This window comes from Bidens hawaiensis, unplaced genomic scaffold, assembly GCF_021521415.1.
Source record: "Bidens hawaiensis isolate Kalapana, Puna unplaced genomic scaffold, B.hawaiensis_p1.1 tig00022487_1, whole genome shotgun sequence".
NCBI lineage: Eukaryota > Viridiplantae > Streptophyta > Magnoliopsida > Asterales > Asteraceae > Bidens > Bidens hawaiensis.
This window is the reverse complement of record NW_027493497.1, coordinates 43534-63086: the sequence shown is the minus strand read 5'-3', so window position 1 is coordinate 63086 and position 19553 is coordinate 43534. Positions and strand designations below refer to the sequence as shown.

The 19553-nt window shown below is 37.1% G+C and overlaps 3 protein-coding genes and 1 pseudogene across 4 annotated transcripts; 2 read left to right on the top strand and 2 right to left on the bottom strand.

Moving 5' to 3' along the window:
• The first annotated feature begins 305 nt into the window (after nucleotides 1-305).
• LOC143565581 (BRCA1-associated RING domain protein 1-like) lies at nucleotides 306-4007 on the top strand. Its single transcript, XM_077052516.1, has 13 exons — nucleotides 306-398; nucleotides 471-524; nucleotides 626-681; nucleotides 1118-1213; nucleotides 1312-1628; nucleotides 1946-2221; nucleotides 2342-2442; nucleotides 2549-2735; nucleotides 2836-2927; nucleotides 3006-3096; nucleotides 3192-3357; nucleotides 3444-3562; nucleotides 3635-4007. The coding sequence occupies exons 1-13, from the start codon at nucleotides 319-321 to the stop codon at nucleotides 3986-3988; spliced, it is 1989 nt and encodes a 662-aa protein (XP_076908631.1). The 5' UTR covers nucleotides 306-318; the 3' UTR covers nucleotides 3989-4007.
• A 7297-nt stretch (nucleotides 4008-11304) lies between these two features.
• LOC143565605 (BRCA1-associated RING domain protein 1-like) lies at nucleotides 11305-12575 on the top strand. The gene is made up of 5 exons (XM_077052533.1): nucleotides 11305-11378; nucleotides 11422-11512; nucleotides 11602-11767; nucleotides 12018-12136; nucleotides 12216-12575. The coding sequence occupies exons 1-5, from the start codon at nucleotides 11305-11307 to the stop codon at nucleotides 12573-12575; spliced, it is 810 nt and encodes a 269-aa protein (XP_076908648.1).
• A 216-nt stretch (nucleotides 12576-12791) lies between these two features.
• On the bottom strand, nucleotides 12792-14226 carry LOC143565604 (cyclin-B1-2-like). Its single transcript, XM_077052532.1, has 4 exons — nucleotides 14092-14226; nucleotides 13921-14021; nucleotides 13129-13226; nucleotides 12792-13054 (listed from the first exon to the last, which is right to left on the bottom strand). Exons 1-4 carry the CDS (start codon nucleotides 14224-14226, stop codon nucleotides 12954-12956), a joined length of 435 nt encoding a protein of 144 aa, XP_076908647.1. The 3' UTR covers nucleotides 12792-12953.
• Nucleotides 14227-15311: 1085 nt separating this feature from the next.
• LOC143565597 (alpha-mannosidase 2-like) lies at nucleotides 15312-18749 on the bottom strand (annotated as a pseudogene). Its single transcript, XR_013141102.1, has 3 exons — nucleotides 18608-18749; nucleotides 18379-18411; nucleotides 15312-18160 (listed from the first exon to the last, which is right to left on the bottom strand). The product of XR_013141102.1 is annotated as an alpha-mannosidase 2-like (transcript).
• Nucleotides 18750-19553: the final 804 nt, after the last annotated feature.

Sequence of the window (19553 nt, the reverse complement as noted above, 5' to 3'; positions counted from 1 at the left end):
ATAACAATTTAATAGAAAAGCTTCCACCGGAAAGAAGATTCTTGAAATAGCTTCCTCAGGAAGATTTGTAAGAACAGTGTAGCAAATGGTAGGGACACGTGCCCCAACCTTTGTCGACAGTTACTATTTGAATTGAGTTATAAAAGCAGAGACATAAATATTCCCAATTGAGAGCTCAGTCATCCCGCTATATTCCTACTACACTACACTACAGTGCCTCCATTTATATCATCATCATCATCATCATCATCATCATCATCAGTTCACAAAAAAAAAAAAAAATCAGTTCACAATTTCACTTAATAATAAGTGGCAAAAATGGAAGAATCTGTTCGGTCGATGAATCCATGGATGCTTCACCTCCAAAAACTCGCTCTCGAGCTCAAATGCCCCCTTTGGTAACGCCTTATTACCTTTTTAGGGTTTATAATAATAATAATGAGATATCTCATTTAACTTTTTTATTACAGCCTTCAGTTGTTTAAGCAACCGGTTTTGCTCCCGTGCAATCACATTTTCTGCAAGTTAGTTTGTTACTTTTATTTATTTACTTTCTTCACAACTAACTGCATCGTTATTGGCTATTATATTAATTATTTAATTTACGTTTATCTTTTGCTAACAGTTTATGTCAGAATGGGCCGGAGTGTCCAGCTTGTAAACATGCCTATATCGACCAAGGTATGGATTCAAAAATTGAATAATAATAATAATAATAATAAGCGGTTAGGGTTTTAGTTTGTTCTTAATTTTAAACCCTAGATATGTATCTTGTGCATCTGTTTGTTGGCTGAAAAGGCATTAATTTCAATGTTAATTTAGGCAGTGTTGTAAAACTCACTAGTCTCTAGTGGACATTAATATAAATTTCCAAAAGAAGTATAATTATTCGAATACTTACAAGATTTTGACCGTTTTTTCTCCAAATCTGTCTGATTTTCATTGATTTTGATGGTATAGATTTAGGGGCCGATGAGGTCAAATCGAATCGGTAGCTGTTTAATTAATTGTCGAATAATCGGCATTTAATAGCGATTTTTACTACACTGCATTTAGGGAAGGTTTAGTGGTTTTTCGGTGTGGTCTGTGATTGGATTGCTATTTGATTATATTTCAGAGGTTAAACATGTACCTTTTATGGAAAATATTGTGGCCATCTATAGAAATCTCGAAGCTACCTTCAAGGCAAATGTTATTCATCCTGTTTGTTCTGGTAAGAAAAATCCACATTGTTTATAGTGATTTAGCTTTTCATTAGTAGGATTAAAGCTGTTTAATGTTGACTCATTTGAAAACTTTTTTTTCCTGCAGATGTTAGTAATGCATCAGCACAGTGTTCTGCTTCGTTAAAGACGGATGCCAATAATAATTTAAGAAAGGAAAACAATGTTATAGTGAAAGAGGGAAAACTGGTCACACCAGAAAGTGTCAAAATACAAGAGTTTAAGATGAGTGGTTGTGATAAGCCTAGTCATTCAAGGTCTAGGGTACAGGCGGCGCATGATAAGCGCAGGGAGACTGGTGCTAATGGAGGTGTTTTTATGAAGATGGGACCACCGAGTCCATCATCATCCAGTGATTGCCAAGAAATTGATGTTAATTGCAGGGATCCTAACGTCAGCCATAAGGTAAGGAAAGAGTCTACATTGCTGCACCTTTTATAGGTTTATGGCAGTACATTTTTAGTAATTTCATTTTGTTGGTTTTAGGATGAAGATTAACGTTCTGCTACATTCATAGATACAGTTTTCCCATGCTCTTGTGATGTGTGCTTGCCGTAATAGTTTCTTACATTATTTGTTTATTTTGTTTCATCTGGTTAATTTCTAGTCGTTAGTTCTATCTTTCACATTAGCTAAATATGTTCCATGCTTGTGTACTTTTGCTTGCAATAACTCACTTGTTTTTTTTGTATCACATTGCCACGTATTTGAATAATTTTCAGAACTCAGCAAGATATTCATCAAAGAGAGCAGCTGAAAATGATGCTTACAGGAAACGTTTGGAGTCGAAAGGAAAAAAGCATAAGAAAACAAGCAGTGGATCAGATGGTTTAGTAAATGGCCATTTTCAGACCAAAGATCTGGCTTCTGAAAATGTAGCTGCTACATGTTGTAAGTCAGAGATCAAACATGAAAAACCAGTTTCTGGTAGGCAGTCAAATCAACTGGGTCCCAAAACAAGTCTTTGTGCCTTTTGCCATTCTTCAAAGATAACAGATGTCTGTAATAAACCCAATTGTGTATTCTTAAACGACTGTTTTATTGGAATTTGTTTGAAAAACTTATGGAAAAAAGATAACCTATAAAGCTTGAAACTATTAATTTTATGAATTATGTAGGGAAGTGGAGCACTGGTGTCATATGCCCAAGGGAAGCAAGTGGTTGCAAATGCAGCTGAGTTCTCGAAGATCACCTATGTTCATGAAAAATGCGTCCAATGGTATGCATTTGACTACTTAATGCCACCAGTCAGTCAATCCCCAAAACTATATTAATTGATGAATATGTGTTGTGCAATCATAACATTCTAGAAGTGACATTTGCAGGGCTCCTCGGATATATTTTAAGGATGGATCAATCAAGAATCTAAAATCAGAAATTGCAAGGGCAAAGAAGCTAAAATGCAGCAGTTGTGGTGAACTAGGAGCTGTTCTTGGGTGCTATGCGAAGTCATGCCAAAAAACTTATCATGTGCCATGTGCATATGACATCTTTGATTGCAGATGGGACTGTGTAAGCTACTATTTATATTTTATGCACACGTGGATTCTGATGTTATAATTATGTTCTAAGCTCTCTAATTATATCATTGTATGTATAATGTACTTCGTAGGTTGACTATTTGGTGCTCTGCCCAAATCATATTTCTCAAAAGTTTCCAAGAGAGCAAAAGTCAAAGGCTAAGAAACAAGCAATTGAAAAAGGGTATCATTTGTCAAGTATCTTAAAATAAATAAATGAAAAGTTACAATTATTATTTGTGACACGTCATTCTGATTGCAGAATATCTACAAATCTGAATCCTTGCACAACATTGCAGAGGGATGGAAAGAGTTTAGTATTATGTGGTTCTGCTCTTTCTATAGAACAAAAGGTTAGTATACAAGCCTATTTATGATAAGTGAAACTTTTATAAATGCACATCTTTTCGAGGATCCTTATACTAAATACATGAATTTGATAATGCAGTTTACTATGGTTGATTTTGCAAGAAGTAATGGGGCGTTAGTGACACAATACTGGAAAGATAATGTCACACATGTGATTGTTGCTACTGATTCAAACGGGGCATGTACAAGATCAATGAAATTTCTCATGGCCATTTTGAATGGGAAATGGATTGTTACAATGGAATGTAAGGTTTTGAAATTTTGATCCTAGCTGTTGATTTGATATTGGGGCTTTATTAAACAAAATGTGATGTTTGTTTTAAAATTTCAGGGATAAAAGCTTGTGTGGAAGCAGGACATGTGGTGAATGAAGAACCTTATGAAGTTCAACGGGACACTCACGGTTGTTCTGGTGGGCCCAAATCTGGACGACTAAGAGCCTTAAATAACGTAAGACTAATTTTTGTATTCCAAGTGGAAAATTGGGCATATTTATGATCATAAAACTTGTGTTTTTTGCAGGCTCCAAAACTTTTCAGCAACATGAAGTTTTATTTTGTTGGTGATTTTGTTGAAGCTTTGAAGATTGATCTCATAAACTTGGTAAAGACTGGCGGGGGCACAATTATTGCGACCAAGGATCAGTTATCTTCAAATCGTTTTGCTGATGTGAAAGTATATGGAGTAAGTTTGGTTATTTACAATGCTGACTTTTCAAACTGTGCCGAGCTGGAGGATGCAGGTTTGGTTAAATTTCAAAGATTGGGTGCAGCAGAGGATGTAGCTCGAGAATGCGGGTCTCGGGCCATTGCGCATACTTGGATTTTAGAATCAGTTGCTGCAAGCAGCTTATTGCCTTTTGCATCAAAGGACTAACAATGTTTCATTTAGCTTTGAGGTCGAAGAGTTGAAGTTAAAAGCCTGTTTTGGGGTGTTTTTTTTGGCTCCCTTTATTATGTATGCGTAGACTTGACTTTTGTTAAAAAGGATCAACAAGCTGCATGGGCTATCGGTTCTGTTTATGTATTTCATTAAATGGTATTTTAGTTTTGAGTTTTTCTACATTATATCTCAACACACTTGATGCAATTCCACTCACCAAATTAAACGAATTTAAGAATATGAAGATATTTTTCTTGTCCCTAAACATAAGTGATAATTCTACCGAGTTAAATGCACAATAATTCATATGTAATGCTAATAAATCTTTCAAATCAACAAATGAAAATCGAGTTCTATACTTGCTGAAGATCAATGATTTAGATCCCGATTCATAGCACCATGTTCGCAAGTCCTCACGTTCGGTATTACGAAGTAGGTACTTACCACCTTCAAATATTAAAAAAAGTTAAGTGGAAATTAAAGGGTCCGGATGTCATAGATATGAGAGCTCGTGTAGCAAGTAGGGTGCCCTGCCCACCTTAACGAGGATGTTTCTAAGCTTTCGAATGTCATGTTTTAAGAAATCATCTAAACTAGTGAACCACACAAAAACCTTTTAAATGTGAGAAGGTACCAAAAGATGGGTTTACACTCATAATCTAATGGAGATGATGAAAACAAATTTTAATCACTTTCCTAACCACTAATTTGATGGATTTTCACATGGTTCTTGTTCTAGGTCACCACACATATCCAGTGGCGGATCTAGAACTAAATTATAGGGGTAACCTGAAAATTTTTGTTTTTATCATACATTCGAAAAAAAAAAAAAGACGATAACAGATAAAGTTAACACACCTACCTAATAGATGATCTCTCCTCTTTGGCATTTGATAGCTTGAAATCGAGCCATTACATCGTCTTCCGTTACTTTATGAAATGTTTCTCTTTCGACCATACAAACTAGAGCATTGTTCAAATAATCGTCACCCATTCGATTGCGTAAATCCGTCTTGATAAGCTTTAATTTGGAAAAACATCTTTCAACAGTTGCAGTTGTAACCGGTAAAACCAAAGCTAGCTTCAATATCCGATAAACCAAGGGAAAAGAAAGATCTTTTCCAATTTCCACCATTAAACGAGTAAGATCACGTATTCCATCCAATTTTGTAAATCTTTCATCTTCCTTTATAGGGTGATAGAAGACATTAAGTTCACCCAAAAGACACCCTCTTTCTTTTGTAGTAAAATCGTTCTCATACATCTTAGAAAATGCAATTATCAAAGGGATCCGAATGAAGATCATTCAAATAGATTGTATGTGGAATAGAAGGACTTGAAGTCGAAGGAATATTTGGACCAATATTATCATCATCATCTTGTTCTTGCACATTATTACCAATATTTGAACTTCCATCAATGTCGTCAAACTCTTGAAATTTTCTTTTAAAAAATTTGCCAACAAGAACTTGATTTGAATGTGGCTTCATCTTCTAAGTTCCAAATACCCTAATGGTCTAACTATATAAGAAAGTAAGAGTTACAATTTTAATTATAAACAAAGAAAAAATAACAACCAAACTTAACAACCAAAGTACCAAACCCTAACCTAAAGTTCAATTTCATCCCTTTTAAATATAAACCTTAAAATAAAAAAAAAACGAACAATAACAATTAACAATACATTTGAATCTTTGAATATTTGAGTAAAACAATAGTGACTAGGAGGTAGATGACGAATTTGGCCGGAGAAATGACCGGCGGACGACAGTGGTGGTCCGGCGACTTGCTGGAGTGGCGGCTATTGGATGTGGTGGGAGCAGCGGGGACAGCTGTTGTCTGGAGGTGTAATATTATTTTTTTTGGGTTTATTTTATTTAAGTTGAGTGGGTTTTTTACTAATGTATGGACTTTTTAATAAAGTGTGGGCTTTTTAAAATTTTTGAGAGGTAACCTAGTTTTTGTTTAGGGGTAACCCGATATATAAAACGACCAAAATAAAAAAATTTTACACTACGGGATGGAAGTTGAGGAGTAACCCGGTTTACCCCTGCCGAAGCCTTATGTCCGCCACTGCACATATCATTAAATAAAGTCTATGTTTTGTTTACCTTTTGAAGATTATCCAAAGGCTTTAAATCCTCTAAATAACACAAGTAGTCCTTTCAATGTGGCTCGTTTTAGATTCTAAAAATTACTTTTCTGACTTCGTATCATTAATATTGTTTTTACATCTTATCAATTCTTTGCTTTTTTGATACATCTTTTTTCTCTTTTCGCCATGTGAATATGTCACCCTTTTCCATTTTTTTTTTGTCTTGTATTCTCTTTTTGTTTATTTTCATGAGTGCAGGTACTAGTGGTTAATAGTTAATACAAAGTTTTATCTTTCGTAAATGGAAAAGAAATCTCAAACTTTACTAGGGCCATTCATGTTTATCTTATTTTTGTTTATAAAAATGTACGCATGTCCTTTTCTTATCCTCACTTCCCCTTTTGGTATTGTAGGATTAATTAATTAATAATATAAGAAATTCTATCTAGAGATGATTTTTTCTTCCAACAACATCAACCTTAGTGCATTCACAATGGTGGCGCGAAACATAAGGTCTAGATGATGTGAATTTTAACGGTCGAGAAAGACATAAACTTGTCTTGTTGTGGGTTGAAAGTTTGTATGCAAAGTCTGAGTCTCCGGACTTCATCCAACGGCATTTGGGGTAAAAGGTGGGCCTACTCTCACACACATACATACATACATACATAGAGTATTATTTTAATATTCTTTTGATGTGGTATGTGAAGATTTGTTGCTGTGAAAGAAAGGTTTTTGAGAAAAGTTTGGAATCTGATGTGATACTAATATAGTGGTTTGTAGAAGTTTGTTGTTGTAGATACTCTAAAAATAATTATTAATTTCTTTTAACAGTGGTTGAGGCGAGACACCTAAACACCCCATCTCGTAAATGGGGTAGGTCTTAGGCTCAAGTCAATATGTGACAAAAAATAGTTGGTTTCAGCCTTTCAGGTTAGCCCAAAGGTTCCCTGATTATGGTAAAGTTTTCTTATGAAGGCGACCAACGACCTGTTAGCCTTGTAAAAGAAAAAGAAAACCATTTCTTCGGTTCAAACTAAGCACCAAGATACCACTTACAACTTATAACTAGTCGTGCTAGAAAACGAAGAGCATGCTTGGGATTGAGTTTGAAAACAACTTATTGTTATAATGGTTTTTTCAAAAAGGTCAATAAGTTAAAAAAATGTTAACAATTAAAAAATATTTTTTTATTTAGCTTTCTGAAAGGGTTAAAGCTGTTTTTATACTGTTTAAAAAAAATGAATAAGTTAATGATGTGTTTTGAAACTCCCAAACATGCACGAAATCCGTATAAAAGCTACACAAATACCTAAAAATCATTTTTCTTGTTTCTTTATTTCGTATCGCCTGTACAATTACAGTTACACAGTTGCTGGGACTAGAATAAACGTTGTCCAGGGGCGGACCTAGCTATTCATTAGGGGTAGCCTCCGCTACCCCTCAACTTTTCGTCGATAGTGTAAAAAATTATTTTTTTAGACATGTTTTCGTATTTCGTTACCCCTGAAAAAATATGACGTTACCCCTATTTGTTTAAAGCTCAACCAATTTAAAAGTTCAACCAAAGAAAAGCCCGACCAAAGTTTAACGCCCAAACCAATTAAAACCCATTAACCATTTTCAAAAGTTATACTCGTTGTTTGGAAATTGGAAACTAGCCAGACATAAAACATCGTTGCACCAGACACCACCACTCGACACCATTTTGAGGGTGAAGGTTTTTAATATGGTTTTGGATATGCAAATTCAAGAACATGAAAATAGATACACTGAGGTCTCAACTAGTTTGTTAGAAAATATGTCTAGTTTAAATCTTTATAGTTCATTTATTAAGTTTGAAATAAGATAGTGTCATTTTATGAGATGCGTTCAAATGATTTTAGTAATGAAGAAAGATGGTGTAATTCGAGTGATGATCTTACGACTTTTTATCACACTTTAAAGGAAGATGATAAATTACAAAAATGGGTGTAATGTGTGACCTTGCTCGTGTAATGGTGGAAACGGGAAAGCGCACCACTTTTCCTTTGGTTTATCGAATATTGAAACTAGCCTTGGTTTTACTGGTTGCAACCGCAATCGTTGAAAGATGTTTTTCTAAAATGAAGCTTATCAAAACGGATTTGTGCAACTGAATGGGTGATGAGTATTTGAACAATGATTTAATTTGTGCAGTCGAAAGAGAAACGTTTAATAAAGTAAAAGAAGAGGATGTGATGTCTCAAGTTCACGCTTTCAAAAACCAAATAGGAGAAATTTGCACCCAGTGTATTTAAATTTATTTATTATCATGTTTCTATACATCAAGAGCGGCTATAAGGCAGGGCCGGGTGGTTGACCGATCCCGGCCCGACAACCGATAGGCCTGAATTTTTATTCTTTTTGTTATATATATATATATATTATAAACAATATGTATTTTTAATATTTAAACCTAATAACTTAACTAATTTAAAGGCCATTTTTTTTTGCCTTCCGCTTACAATTTTTTCACGATTCTGTATGATGGCCTTGATTTATATAGTGTGAAATACTATAAAAAAAAATTTTGGACGTTACACTGAAATTGATGTTCAGATCCGCCTAAATAATCCAGCACCATGACGCTTCCGATGGTTGTTTAGACCTCCGATCTCGTCTCCTGTAATCAATACAATACAATACAATACAATACAATACTTCTTCCTTCAATGGCTACTAATAATCATAGCTGCAGCAGCACCAACCCTAGGGTAAGTAACAAACAGTTTTTTTTTCTTTTTTTTAATAAATTAATGTTACAATTTGAGTAATCTAATAGTTCCCTTCTTTTTACCTTTTTTATTATTTCATTTTAGTACATTTTACTTTGTATGCATGCTAGTGATTAATTTGGAGAAGAGCAAATTGTAGTATATATTGAATGCGCAATTACTTCTCTATGCAGTCAATATCGGTTATCGGTCCTCATGTGAAGTGTTGGTCAAATATCAGTCAGAATATCGGTACCGAAAATATCCGCGATATTGAATGATATTTCACCGACATATCACCGATATTCCAGATATCAGTGTTTAAGTTTTAATTTTCAACTTTTAGTGTTTAATGCTGGTGTTTTGAGTCTTAATCAGAGTCCTGCTTGCTACAATTGTTAGTGTTTTGCAAGTTGCAAAAGGATAATTTGTTAATAGCAGGAGAGTATACCGAATTGTTAGTGTTAAAGTGCTGTATATATACAGATATCCCACCGATATCTGACCGATATCTCAAATATCGGTGCTCGACCGATATCTGATATTTTTCCGCATTAACTGCTTAGCAGTTCTCCTACTAGAGGTAGTCGGTTCGAGCCTCGGTTGGGGTTTCCACCTAAGGCGGATTGTCGAAGTGGACCTGAAGCATCAAATAAAATCATAGGTAGACTCGGAAAAAACGTTGTTAAAACAAAATTTGAATGCTACCATGTGCCCTAGTTTTATACGGTTGTAGTTCGACCTGCTATGTTATACGGAACAGATTGCTGAGTCAACAAGAAGAGACAAGCGCTTAAGATGGAGGTAGCAGAGATGAGGATGCTGAGGTGGATGCGTGGGCTCACGAGATTGGACTGGATAAGAAATGAGGTCTTTCTGGAAAGATTGGTCGTCGCTAGTATTTCAGATAGACAAGGGAGGGAAGATTGCGAATTTGAGATGGTTTGGGCATGTGAAGAGGAGACCGTGGACAACGCTGGTTAGAGCTGTAGAAATCCTCGCCCAAACTGGCTTGGGATGCGTGGATTATGCTGGATTTGAGAGATTTTCACCTCTCTTAGGATATGATCAATGATAGGAGTTCATGGAGACGCTGGATTAGGGTTCGGGATCTCTAGGGGATGGTTATGGACCTTTAGGGAGAGGGTACAAATTTGTCTTACTTTTCCTTGAGAACTTGTCTTCTTTCAACTGCTGATGGCCTTTGCATGTTACCTTCCTCTTGTTATCGTTTTCTTAAAATGCTTTATCTGTTTTTATACTTTTTCTTACCATGTTTCGGTTATCGGTGGCCTACTAATGCTATATTGTTAATACTGTTCAAGAGAATATCGTCTTTGCTATTCGGATTCATGCTAGATACATGCACTCTATGTTTCTAAAGTATACTATTCATGTCTATATATCGTTTTTGGAGTCGCGGGTCTCCGTGGATGCAACCTCTCTATTCTCTGGGATAGAGGTATGGTTTGTCTACCTCTCACCCTCGCCAGACCCTACCAATAGCTTTGTTATGCGGTGGGGTTTTATTAGCTATGGTTGTCTGTTGTTTTCTTCTTTTTTTTTCCTGCAAGTCATGAACTTGATTTGAAATATTTCATGTATATGCTCTTTTGCTTGGATAATTTATTTTTGTTTTATTATTTTGTGTGCTTTTCATAATATTTCAACAAACCTGAAAAAATTTCCAGAATTCAGTTAAATATTTATCAAAGAGACAAGATGCTCCTGGTGTTAAAAGTCGAGCCATTGATCGAAAAAGGCAAAAGAAAACAATTGAAGAACTAAATGATGCAAATATGGAAATAAATGCTCCTCCTGGTGGGAAATCATCTGTTGTTTTGGATCAGGCTCCTTGCGCCTTTTGCCATTCTTCTAAGCAGTCAGAGGTGAGGTTTAAAACCAAACTTTCTTGTATTTCTTAAATCTCAGATTGTGTTTGTTTTATCAATTTTCTGTAGGGAACCGGATCATTCAAGGCCTATGCTCAAGGGAAAGAAGTAACTGGAAATGTGGATAACTTCTCTAAAGTCATACATGTTCATTTAAAATGTGTAGCCTGGTATGCTTTTAACTTTTGTCAGAGAACACATGTATGGATTACTGTAAAACTCTTTGGTGTGGGAACACTAGAAGTGATGATATTTTTATATTTACAGGACTCCTAGGATATATTTTGAGGATGATTTGATCCAAAACCTAGAATCAGAAATTTTAAGGGCAAACAAGCTAAAATGCAGTAGGTGTGGTAAAAAGGGAGCTGGTCTTGGCTGCAGTATGAAAGCATGTCAAAAGACTTACCATGTGCCTTGTGCATATGATATCCCTGATTGCAGATGGGATGTAAGCAGCTTTTTATGCACATTTTAAGATTCTGCTGTTCTAATTATATTCATCATGTTTTAATTTTGTACCATTTTAGGATGGTTTTTTGATACTGTGTCCAAATCATGCACATCACAAGTTTCCAAGTGAACAGAATGCAGAATCTGAGAAAAAAGACACTCAAAAAAGGCGTCATATGTAAATTTTATTTTATATATTATTTATATGAGCTCTTCTGAGCTTTGAATAATTTTATTTGTTGGTTTTTGTAGAATATCTAAACATCTGAATCTAAGCTCACCATTGTCGAATCTTGGGAAGGATTTGGTGTTTTGTGGTTCAGGTCTTTCTGCAGGTGACAAGGTCGGTTATGTTTGAGTTTATTTATACGTATGAGTTATGTTCATCAATGTTTTCAGGTATCTTTTCTAATAATTAACATTAAATTGCAGTTTACTCTTGTAAATTTTGCAAGTAGCAGCGGGGCAATAGTGTTCAAAAACTGGAGAGATAATGTCACTCATGTGATTGCTGGCACAGATTCAAATGGTGCATGCACACGAACACTAAATGTGTTAATGGCTATTTTGCATGGGAGATGGATTCTTACAACAGAATGTAAGGTTTCTGTCTAATGGGCTGTTTGGCAACCTTGTGTTGGCTTGAGAGGCCTAACCGATTAATAGGTAGCCTCTGAAACGGTCAGCATGTTTCTAAAACCTACCCATTAAGAGGCTCCATGAACCATTAGGAGGTGTCTTTTTAAGTGAACTAAACAGTAAACACACTCTACCTCTGACCGATTCAGAGGCTACCAAACAGCACCTAGCCTAATTAGCCCTAGATGTTATTGAAAACATGTTTTCAGGGGTAAAAGCTTGTGTGGAAGCCGGACATCTTGTGAAAGAAGAACCATACGAAGTTGCTCTTGATAACCATGGGTCTCGTGGTGGCCCTAAAGCAGGGAGGCTAAGAGTTCAAAATAAAGTAAGATTAATAATAATTTAGTGGATAATTACTTAATTAGTTTATTATGTTTAGAGCTCCTGATGTGATGCAAGTGCAGGCCCCAAAAATTTTTAACAACTTGAATTTTTACTTTATTGGGGAATATGCACAAGCTTATAAAGCTGATCTTGTGAACTTGGTTACAACCGGTGGAGGCACAATTACTGAGACCAAGGATCAATTATTATCATCAAGAAGTAATGATGCTGATACAAAAGTAAATCTGAAGCAAGTTACCTTGGTTGTTTACAATGCTGACTTTTCATATAATTCTGAGTTTGAGGATGAAAGTTCCATTGAAGCTTCAAGATTAGAAGCAGCAGAGGACGTGGCTCAAGAATTCGGGTGTCGGGTTGTTCCACATATTTGGATTTTGGAGTCAATTGCTTGTGGTTTACTGGTTTACAACCTGCTATAATCTGTACCAAGGCCCTAACTATATGTAAGCCCTGAGGTGTTAAAATACCTAACTGCTGCAAGTTACTAGCAAGTGTACGGGTTTTGGTTTATATTCAGTGTTGCATATCAAATTCCTTGGGTTTATTATGTTACATAAAGTTTGGGTCAGGTACTTAAAAAAACAAAATTGACACAGCATAATCTGGTTTTTATTGGTTTTTGGTTTCACATACATGAGTAGAACTGGTTGTTACTTTGTTATAACTTGTAATAGGAAAACTTCTTCCACATTAACTGTTGGAAGTAGTTGGTCACGAATAGCAGATAAAAACATGTTCAACATACAACTAAAAATGGTTCATTATCCAAATAAAATCACAAATGTCTGCAACATTGATCACATGAAACTAGGATGAACAGGTCCTTTTGAGAGCCCAGCACGAACCTCCATTCCATGATGCAAGTCGGGGGCGCGCATTGTTTCAGTGTCATGGACGCCTAAAACAATCATCAACACAAATTAATACCTATAAAAGACTAATGTAAACTTGAAAATAATTTGACTTTCATACCTTGAAGGTAATCTTCAACACCAAAATCTTCCAAAGCTCCCGTCAATGACTCAAATCCAAGCATCGAAGACGGTATCAGCCCTGGAGGCCTTTGAAATCTGAAAGCTCAAATGTTAGAAAGATTGATATCTCTCACAAGGAAATCAAATCATCCACAAAAACAAAATGGAGAACCGTTGGATCAATTACATAGTCTAAATTAACAGCGTTTAACAAGTCAAATCCTTCAATTTTGAAGAAACGACTAACATAAATGCTGAATCTTTCTTCACATCTTGTGAGTTAATCTAGAGGGACTTACTAAAAGCCCAAGTAAACTGTGCCAAGATAGCCCCCCCCCCGATGGGTTGTCCGTTCAGGAATTCAAATCTTCTATTTCACCCAACAAATTGTTTGCCAAAGCAAATCGCATCTTGGTGGGGAAGATTTCCACCCCTCAATAAGGAAAATTCCGTTGGGGGGGGGGGGTGGAAACCTTCTCCATGTTTCACCTAGGTGACCAGTTCGTCGGGTGAAAACAAAGGCCTGAGTTCCTGGATAGGCAATCCATCTTGGGCTTATCTTGGAACAATTTACTTGGGCAACTACGCATGCTACCATAAGTTCAAATAAACTACTTCTCGAATTCATTACATTAATGCACTTGATTAACAATTTAGCAAAACCCTAGGCTTCTACATTAATTTTGAAATAATGAAAATGCATCAGCTATCAAGAGCATAATTAGGTGAAACTAACTGTTACTGGTATCGAAAAACAAAATCTAAATAATAAACAAATAAAAGAAAATACCTAGAAAGAATTTTTCGATCAAATTCCTGCTTCAAAGGAAAGGCGGATCCGTAAGTGTTGGCAAGTATTTTCCTCTTCATCTGTTCTTCTCTCACAACCGCCTGAACCAACACAAATATTATTATTAACCATAATAAGATATATTATTATTATTATTGAAATATTAGGTACCGATTGAAAGGCGGATTCGAGGGGATGAGATCCGACGATGTCACTCTTGACGCCTTGGAGACCAAACCGAAGCGCATCGTTCTTCAGGCCTCCGATCTCGTGTTCGATTGTTGTCTTTGATGCCGATGCTTCCATTCTTATTCTTATGCTGCTGTTCCGGTGCTCTGTAATCTAAATACACCCAAAGAAAACTTTGGAAGCAAGACAACTCATGTCTATAAATATATTGGGCCTTTCATATGGGCCTAAACGCCTGATACCCAACGGCCCACCTAGGTGAACAAGTGTACACATGTAGATGTTTTATATAAATGAAAAAACATATAAAAGTTAAATGTAAATATATAAATATTAGTAAATAAATAGTAAACGTGCCGAGCCCGAACCAAGCTCGAGTTTTAGAAATGAAGATCGAAACAAGTCAGGTTCGAGCTTGAACTCTGTGTAAGCTAAACGGGCTGAGCTTGGCTCGTTACATATGGATATAGATTGTTCAAAATAAATTGCATGTGATAATTCTTCGCCTGTACTAATTTCTTGCATATATTGCTCTAAGCCCAGTTTGAATAATGTACATTCCCTTTATAGTTATACCCTAATTTATAGACGATGTGACGAATAAAGTATCTATTCCAAGTAAAGAATCATGCAAGTTTTACTAAAAGTTATGTTTAGTTTTCTATTAAAGAGATCCAAAAACGAGTTGATCTGGCCAATCAGCCCATCCGTGGTTGCTTGGTTTATCGTTTTCATAAAAAAAAAAGGTTAGTTAACTGTTCGGCCCAAAAAGTTGATCTGCCCATCTCCGTGTGGTGCGACTGGTGGTAGGCGATTATAGATTCTAATTCCTGATTGTGTTGCCAACACAACACACCGCCTCGCGATACACAATATCCTTTTACAAACCTTCAATTCCAAAATCAATTGTTTTATCAAACTCCAATTGCTTGAAAAAAATTCATGAAAGAAACGCACCCTTTGATAACAAACAATTGGCAAAACTGCTACAAAACTACAAAAGTAATCTACTTGCATCCGTAAACCAGAAGATCATCTAACCTTCCAATTGATTATCATTCGGTATGGTATCATTTGAAGTGTACAAAACACAACATTCATAATTTTCTGTAATACATAAAACAAAATCAACTAGATAACAAAAGGCAAAACTGTCTATCAGTCTATTATCATACCTATCATTTCTCAAGCTACAATCCTTCCAATAAACTAACCATGACTCGGAACGTTTAACCTCGTCACCAAAAAGGATATGCTTACCTATATCATTCGAGCCGGGCCAGTTGGCCCTCATTTTGACAGCTATCATCAAGGCCAAATGAACTTAACTGGGATTAACGGGCCGTAAATCAAACTTATAAGCATGCAATTCCATAGGCGACAAAACAAGCCGTCCTTGAGAAACATCTGCAGCTTGCTCACTATACCCAAGCATCTCTGTATCATCATGCAAAAGATTTAAAGAGGTAGCTTTTGTCGCCTCTGAAACATGTTCGACAGATTCAAATTCTCATTATCTATCCTTAAACAATCCGATTTCCCTTTCCGACAGTAAGATGAATCCCAATGTCTCCTCTGCAAAATCAAAACCGTCCTCGGTTCTACAACATTCTGCTGCGTGTATTTTAATGGTCTCGGGACCTTTAAACTCACAACATGCAACTCACATGGCAATGGAGCTGTTAAGGGTGAGAAAGATCTGGGGGGCGGTTGAACCGATATTTCTTGTGATTTTTTAGCTATGAACGCATGCAACGGGTGATTCAAGTGGGCCCCGACACGATGGGAGAAAAGAGACGGGCTTAAGGGACCAGCATGTGAAACCGAGTCAACAACCGAAGATATGTTGGATTCTAATGTGATGTGGAAAACTACATTCATTGGATGGTTGTCCAACACTCCTTGGCCGAGCCCGCGCCCATCGTCGCGTGACAGACGTCGATCAAGCATGATCTCGAACCACCCGTTTTTCGGGCTAGCCACATCCAACGATTGCCTTGTGTGTACTGAAAAACGTGTTCCTTTAGATTCTTGCATAAATGCAAGTGATGGCATCGGGTAGTAATTTCCCTGAATCGGGATTTTATCATATGTTTCTCTACGGCTCGTCTGAAACCCGTTCAAATCCGAATAAAATATCCTCTTATTATCAATATCCGTTTTATACCTAACAACCAATTCCTTGTCATTAAACTCATGCCCAATAAGCTCCACATGATACTCGTTTTCAATCAAAAACTCCTGAACCAACCCTTCACAGATGTAAACACGGGTACTGTGAAGAACGGGCGATTTGGCCCCACACGTTTTTGGGATCGAAAAAACTTCTTGCACAAGAAAACCCTCAGAAACCACAATGTCACTACCGGTTTCAGTAATTGGTGTGGCGTCACCACTAGGTTTAAAAAGGTAGGCCCCACTCTCGGGACTCGTGTACATAGCCAGCTCTATGTCAATAACATTCAAGGACCCGCTTTTGGTTTCGGTTACTTTCTGTAACAACCCGGTTTTGGAATCAAAAGTAAGCGATTGATACCGGTTTCTAATCTGAACTGAATCGTCTTCAAGTTTTGAGCAACTATACGGGGCAAAACACGAATTTTTACCGGTTGATGAAACTTTTAACTTTGCGGGTTTGGCTTTTTCACATCCTACAAAACCGTTAGCAATGTAAACGTCTGTAACCCCATAGCAGGAACCGAGGCTTTAAAAAACACCCGATGCCTTCCAGTAAACATCTTCATCTTATTATGTTGCAATTCTGGAGATATTTGACTTTTAACACAAGTCCAATTCGAGTCAAGAACAGTTACATCGGGTTCTCAACAATAAACATCACAATTTCGTTTCGTGTTTGCTCAAGCGAATTAAAAACCACCACCGATTGCACGGTTCCTTGATTAGCACTAATTGGTTGGTGCACCGGTTGCGCATCGTATCGGGACCGAACCTGAGCCGACGCAAACAGTGATGGGTTCTGATCATTCTTATCATGATGGATACCGAGCAATACTTCAATAGCTTTAGACATAAATATTTGAAGATCTTGTAAGGAAGTGTGCATACGCATCCCGTAGTCTTGAACCACGCGATCTTTAGCGGTCCCGGTTACACCATCATGGTGCTGAAACAGAGCCAGGTTCCTTCTTGCAGCAGTTAACTTATGGGTGAAACCAGCTGGTAACTTTTCACACTGGGCCCGTTGGCAGAACCCGAGTAAAAACACCATTGTCATTTCAGTAGCCCGCAGAGTGTGCTCGAGTACACGGTCAACCGATTTGAAAAACGGGCGTGAAACATAATACCCGCTCCAGTAATCTTGCTGTCTATCTGCATAAGTAAAGAAATCTCCCGATAAAGACGGAAACCCAGGAACTTGTACTGACCCGATTTCACCAGGACGTGAATAGTTTATCTTTTCCGCTTCTTCTCTCATGGTCCGAAAGTAATCTTCTAAAGTTCCAAACTTTGCCTCGGTGTTCAATTCAGGAGTTGAATTTATATAATCGAATAACATTTGATAATTCCTAAACTGAGCTTCTGCTTCTTCAATGCTGATGTAACGGAAATCGTCTCCAAGTGGGACCAGAAGCGTGTTGGTCCGGTAAAGGGTTGACTTTTTCTTGTACTGGTCAAGAAGTTTAATGGCCCGTTCCTTAACATTTTCTTGAGTTGTTTCTTCAGGATGTTGTCCCCATGGGCAACGCTCATACATAAAACCGTACATTCTTGCAAAGTCAAACTGGCAACATACCGCGGGCTCAGGCCCACAAGTATGTGGAATATCATAAGAGTAAAATGGCATCATATGTACAAAGATATCGGTTGTTTCATAAGTATCCCAACTTTGTCTCCATATATATTCCAAATTTTTATGTAAAGCTAATTCTTTCTTTAACTCGTAATGAGTTCTCTGTATAAGCATGTTTTCGAATCCCATACGTTTAAGAAGATATGCCATGGTGGACGAATAACCAAACGGGTTTATTGCCCATGAGTTTTTTGGGATCACACCAATTGTTTCATTTAACCACATGTTTCCCTCCATCACCTGAAGTAAAAAAAACCAAATATGAACTCAAAGCTTCATGAAAATACAAAATCGTAAAACTCATCTATGAAAAGATTATCACATGAAAAATGATTTGTGGATTTTTCAGTTGCTAAACTAGACTAATTTTAAGCTACAGAAAAGGAGTCATATGTATCATATAAGATGCTTCAAACAGCTAAACAAACTAGCTGGTACAAATCAGAACGAGTAAATACCTGTTCAATGATAGCAAAATAATGTGAATTGGCCTGCAAAAGACATTAAAAAAGTATAGTTAATATATATTTTTGTTTATCTTTAGGTCATGAATGATTTTAGTCAATATCGTGATCCATTGCTATTTCCTTGTAGAATAACAAAACAACGTGTGCTGATTCTTAATAAAACCGAACAAAACAAACGAAAGCAAGAACCAAAAACCAATACAGAATCAAAGATTATTACCTCATCATTCATCACCCAACCACCTCCGACAATTTCCAACTGCCCATTCTGCAATAACTTAATCAAAGCTTCCTTTTTTGCATCGGGCGCATCCCTCCACCACCTCTCCAAATACGACATCTCTTCCCAAATAAACTTCCTCCTTTCATCCAAAATGTATCATAATAATTTCATAACAAACCAATCAATTCAAGCAACCAAACGCAATACGTGTTTAATACCATTTGCATTATTTAATACTTTTGAGGCCGTGGAGCTAACTAGTCAAGCCAACAGATCATGCATAGCATAGTAATGTTATTATTAATAATATGAAATAGAAATGAGCCAATAGGCACACCTTGGAAAGGGTATCAACAATGGTGTCCAGAATATGCCTGGACTGGCGATCATAATACTCCTCAACAGTAAGCTTCCACCCGGGATCATTATGCGAATGCGGCACCACAAACACCTTCAATTTCTCCTTATTCCACTCGTCTCCTGCGTACGAAACCCTCCACCCCTGCGTCCACGGCCCACCGTCCACATCCGTGAACTCAATCCCATCGTACAAACCCTTGGTCGTCAGATCAACACTGGCAGCTGGTTCCAACAACATATTAGACCGGTTGGCCGATGCAATTCCGGTCCTCCGATGAACCGGCTTCCGGTTCGGGATGACGGGTGGATGGGGTTAGGGATGCCGTAGAGGATGGAGGCGGTGAGTCCGATGAAGAAGAGGTTGGTCAGGGCCGGACGTTTGCGGGGTTTGCGAATACGAAGGACGTTAGAAGTGGAGAAGGCCATGGGATCGGAGATGGTGGTGACTCAGTCGGGTGGGTGTGTGTGTGTTTTGAGTCAGTCAAGACACGAGTATTTGTGCGTCGTCGTCTGTTGTGTGGTTGCTTATTATTATTATTATTATAAACTCAATTTATAATTTTTATTAAAAATACTTCAGCTG

Coding starts and splice junctions, on each gene's coding strand:
- LOC143565581 (XM_077052516.1), top strand. CDS start 319: ATGGAAGAATCTGTTCGGTCGATGAATCCATGGATGCTTCACCTCCAA. Junction 2,443..2,548: donor CATGAAAAATGCGTCCAATG/GTATGCATTTGA, acceptor TGACATTTGCAG/GGCTCCTCGGATATATTTTA. Junction 2,928..3,005: donor AAACAAGCAATTGAAAAAGG/GTATCATTTGTC, acceptor TTCTGATTGCAG/AATATCTACAAATCTGAATC.
- LOC143565605 (XM_077052533.1), top strand. CDS start 11,305: ATGCAGAATCTGAGAAAAAAGACACTCAAAAAAGGCGTCATATGTAAA. Junction 11,379..11,421: donor TTTATATATTATTTATATGA/GCTCTTCTGAGC, acceptor TGGTTTTTGTAG/AATATCTAAACATCTGAATC. Junction 11,513..11,601: donor GTCTTTCTGCAGGTGACAAG/GTCGGTTATGTT, acceptor ATTAAATTGCAG/TTTACTCTTGTAAATTTTGC.
- LOC143565604 (XM_077052532.1), bottom strand. CDS start 14,226: ATGGAAGCATCGGCATCAAAGACAACAATCGAACACGAGATCGGAGGC. Junction 14,022..14,091: donor TCGAATCCGCCTTTCAATCG/GTACCTAATATT, acceptor GTGTTGGTTCAG/GCGGTTGTGAGAGAAGAACA. Junction 13,227..13,920: donor GATCGAAAAATTCTTTCTAG/GTATTTTCTTTT, acceptor TTGAGCTTTCAG/ATTTCAAAGGCCTCCAGGGC.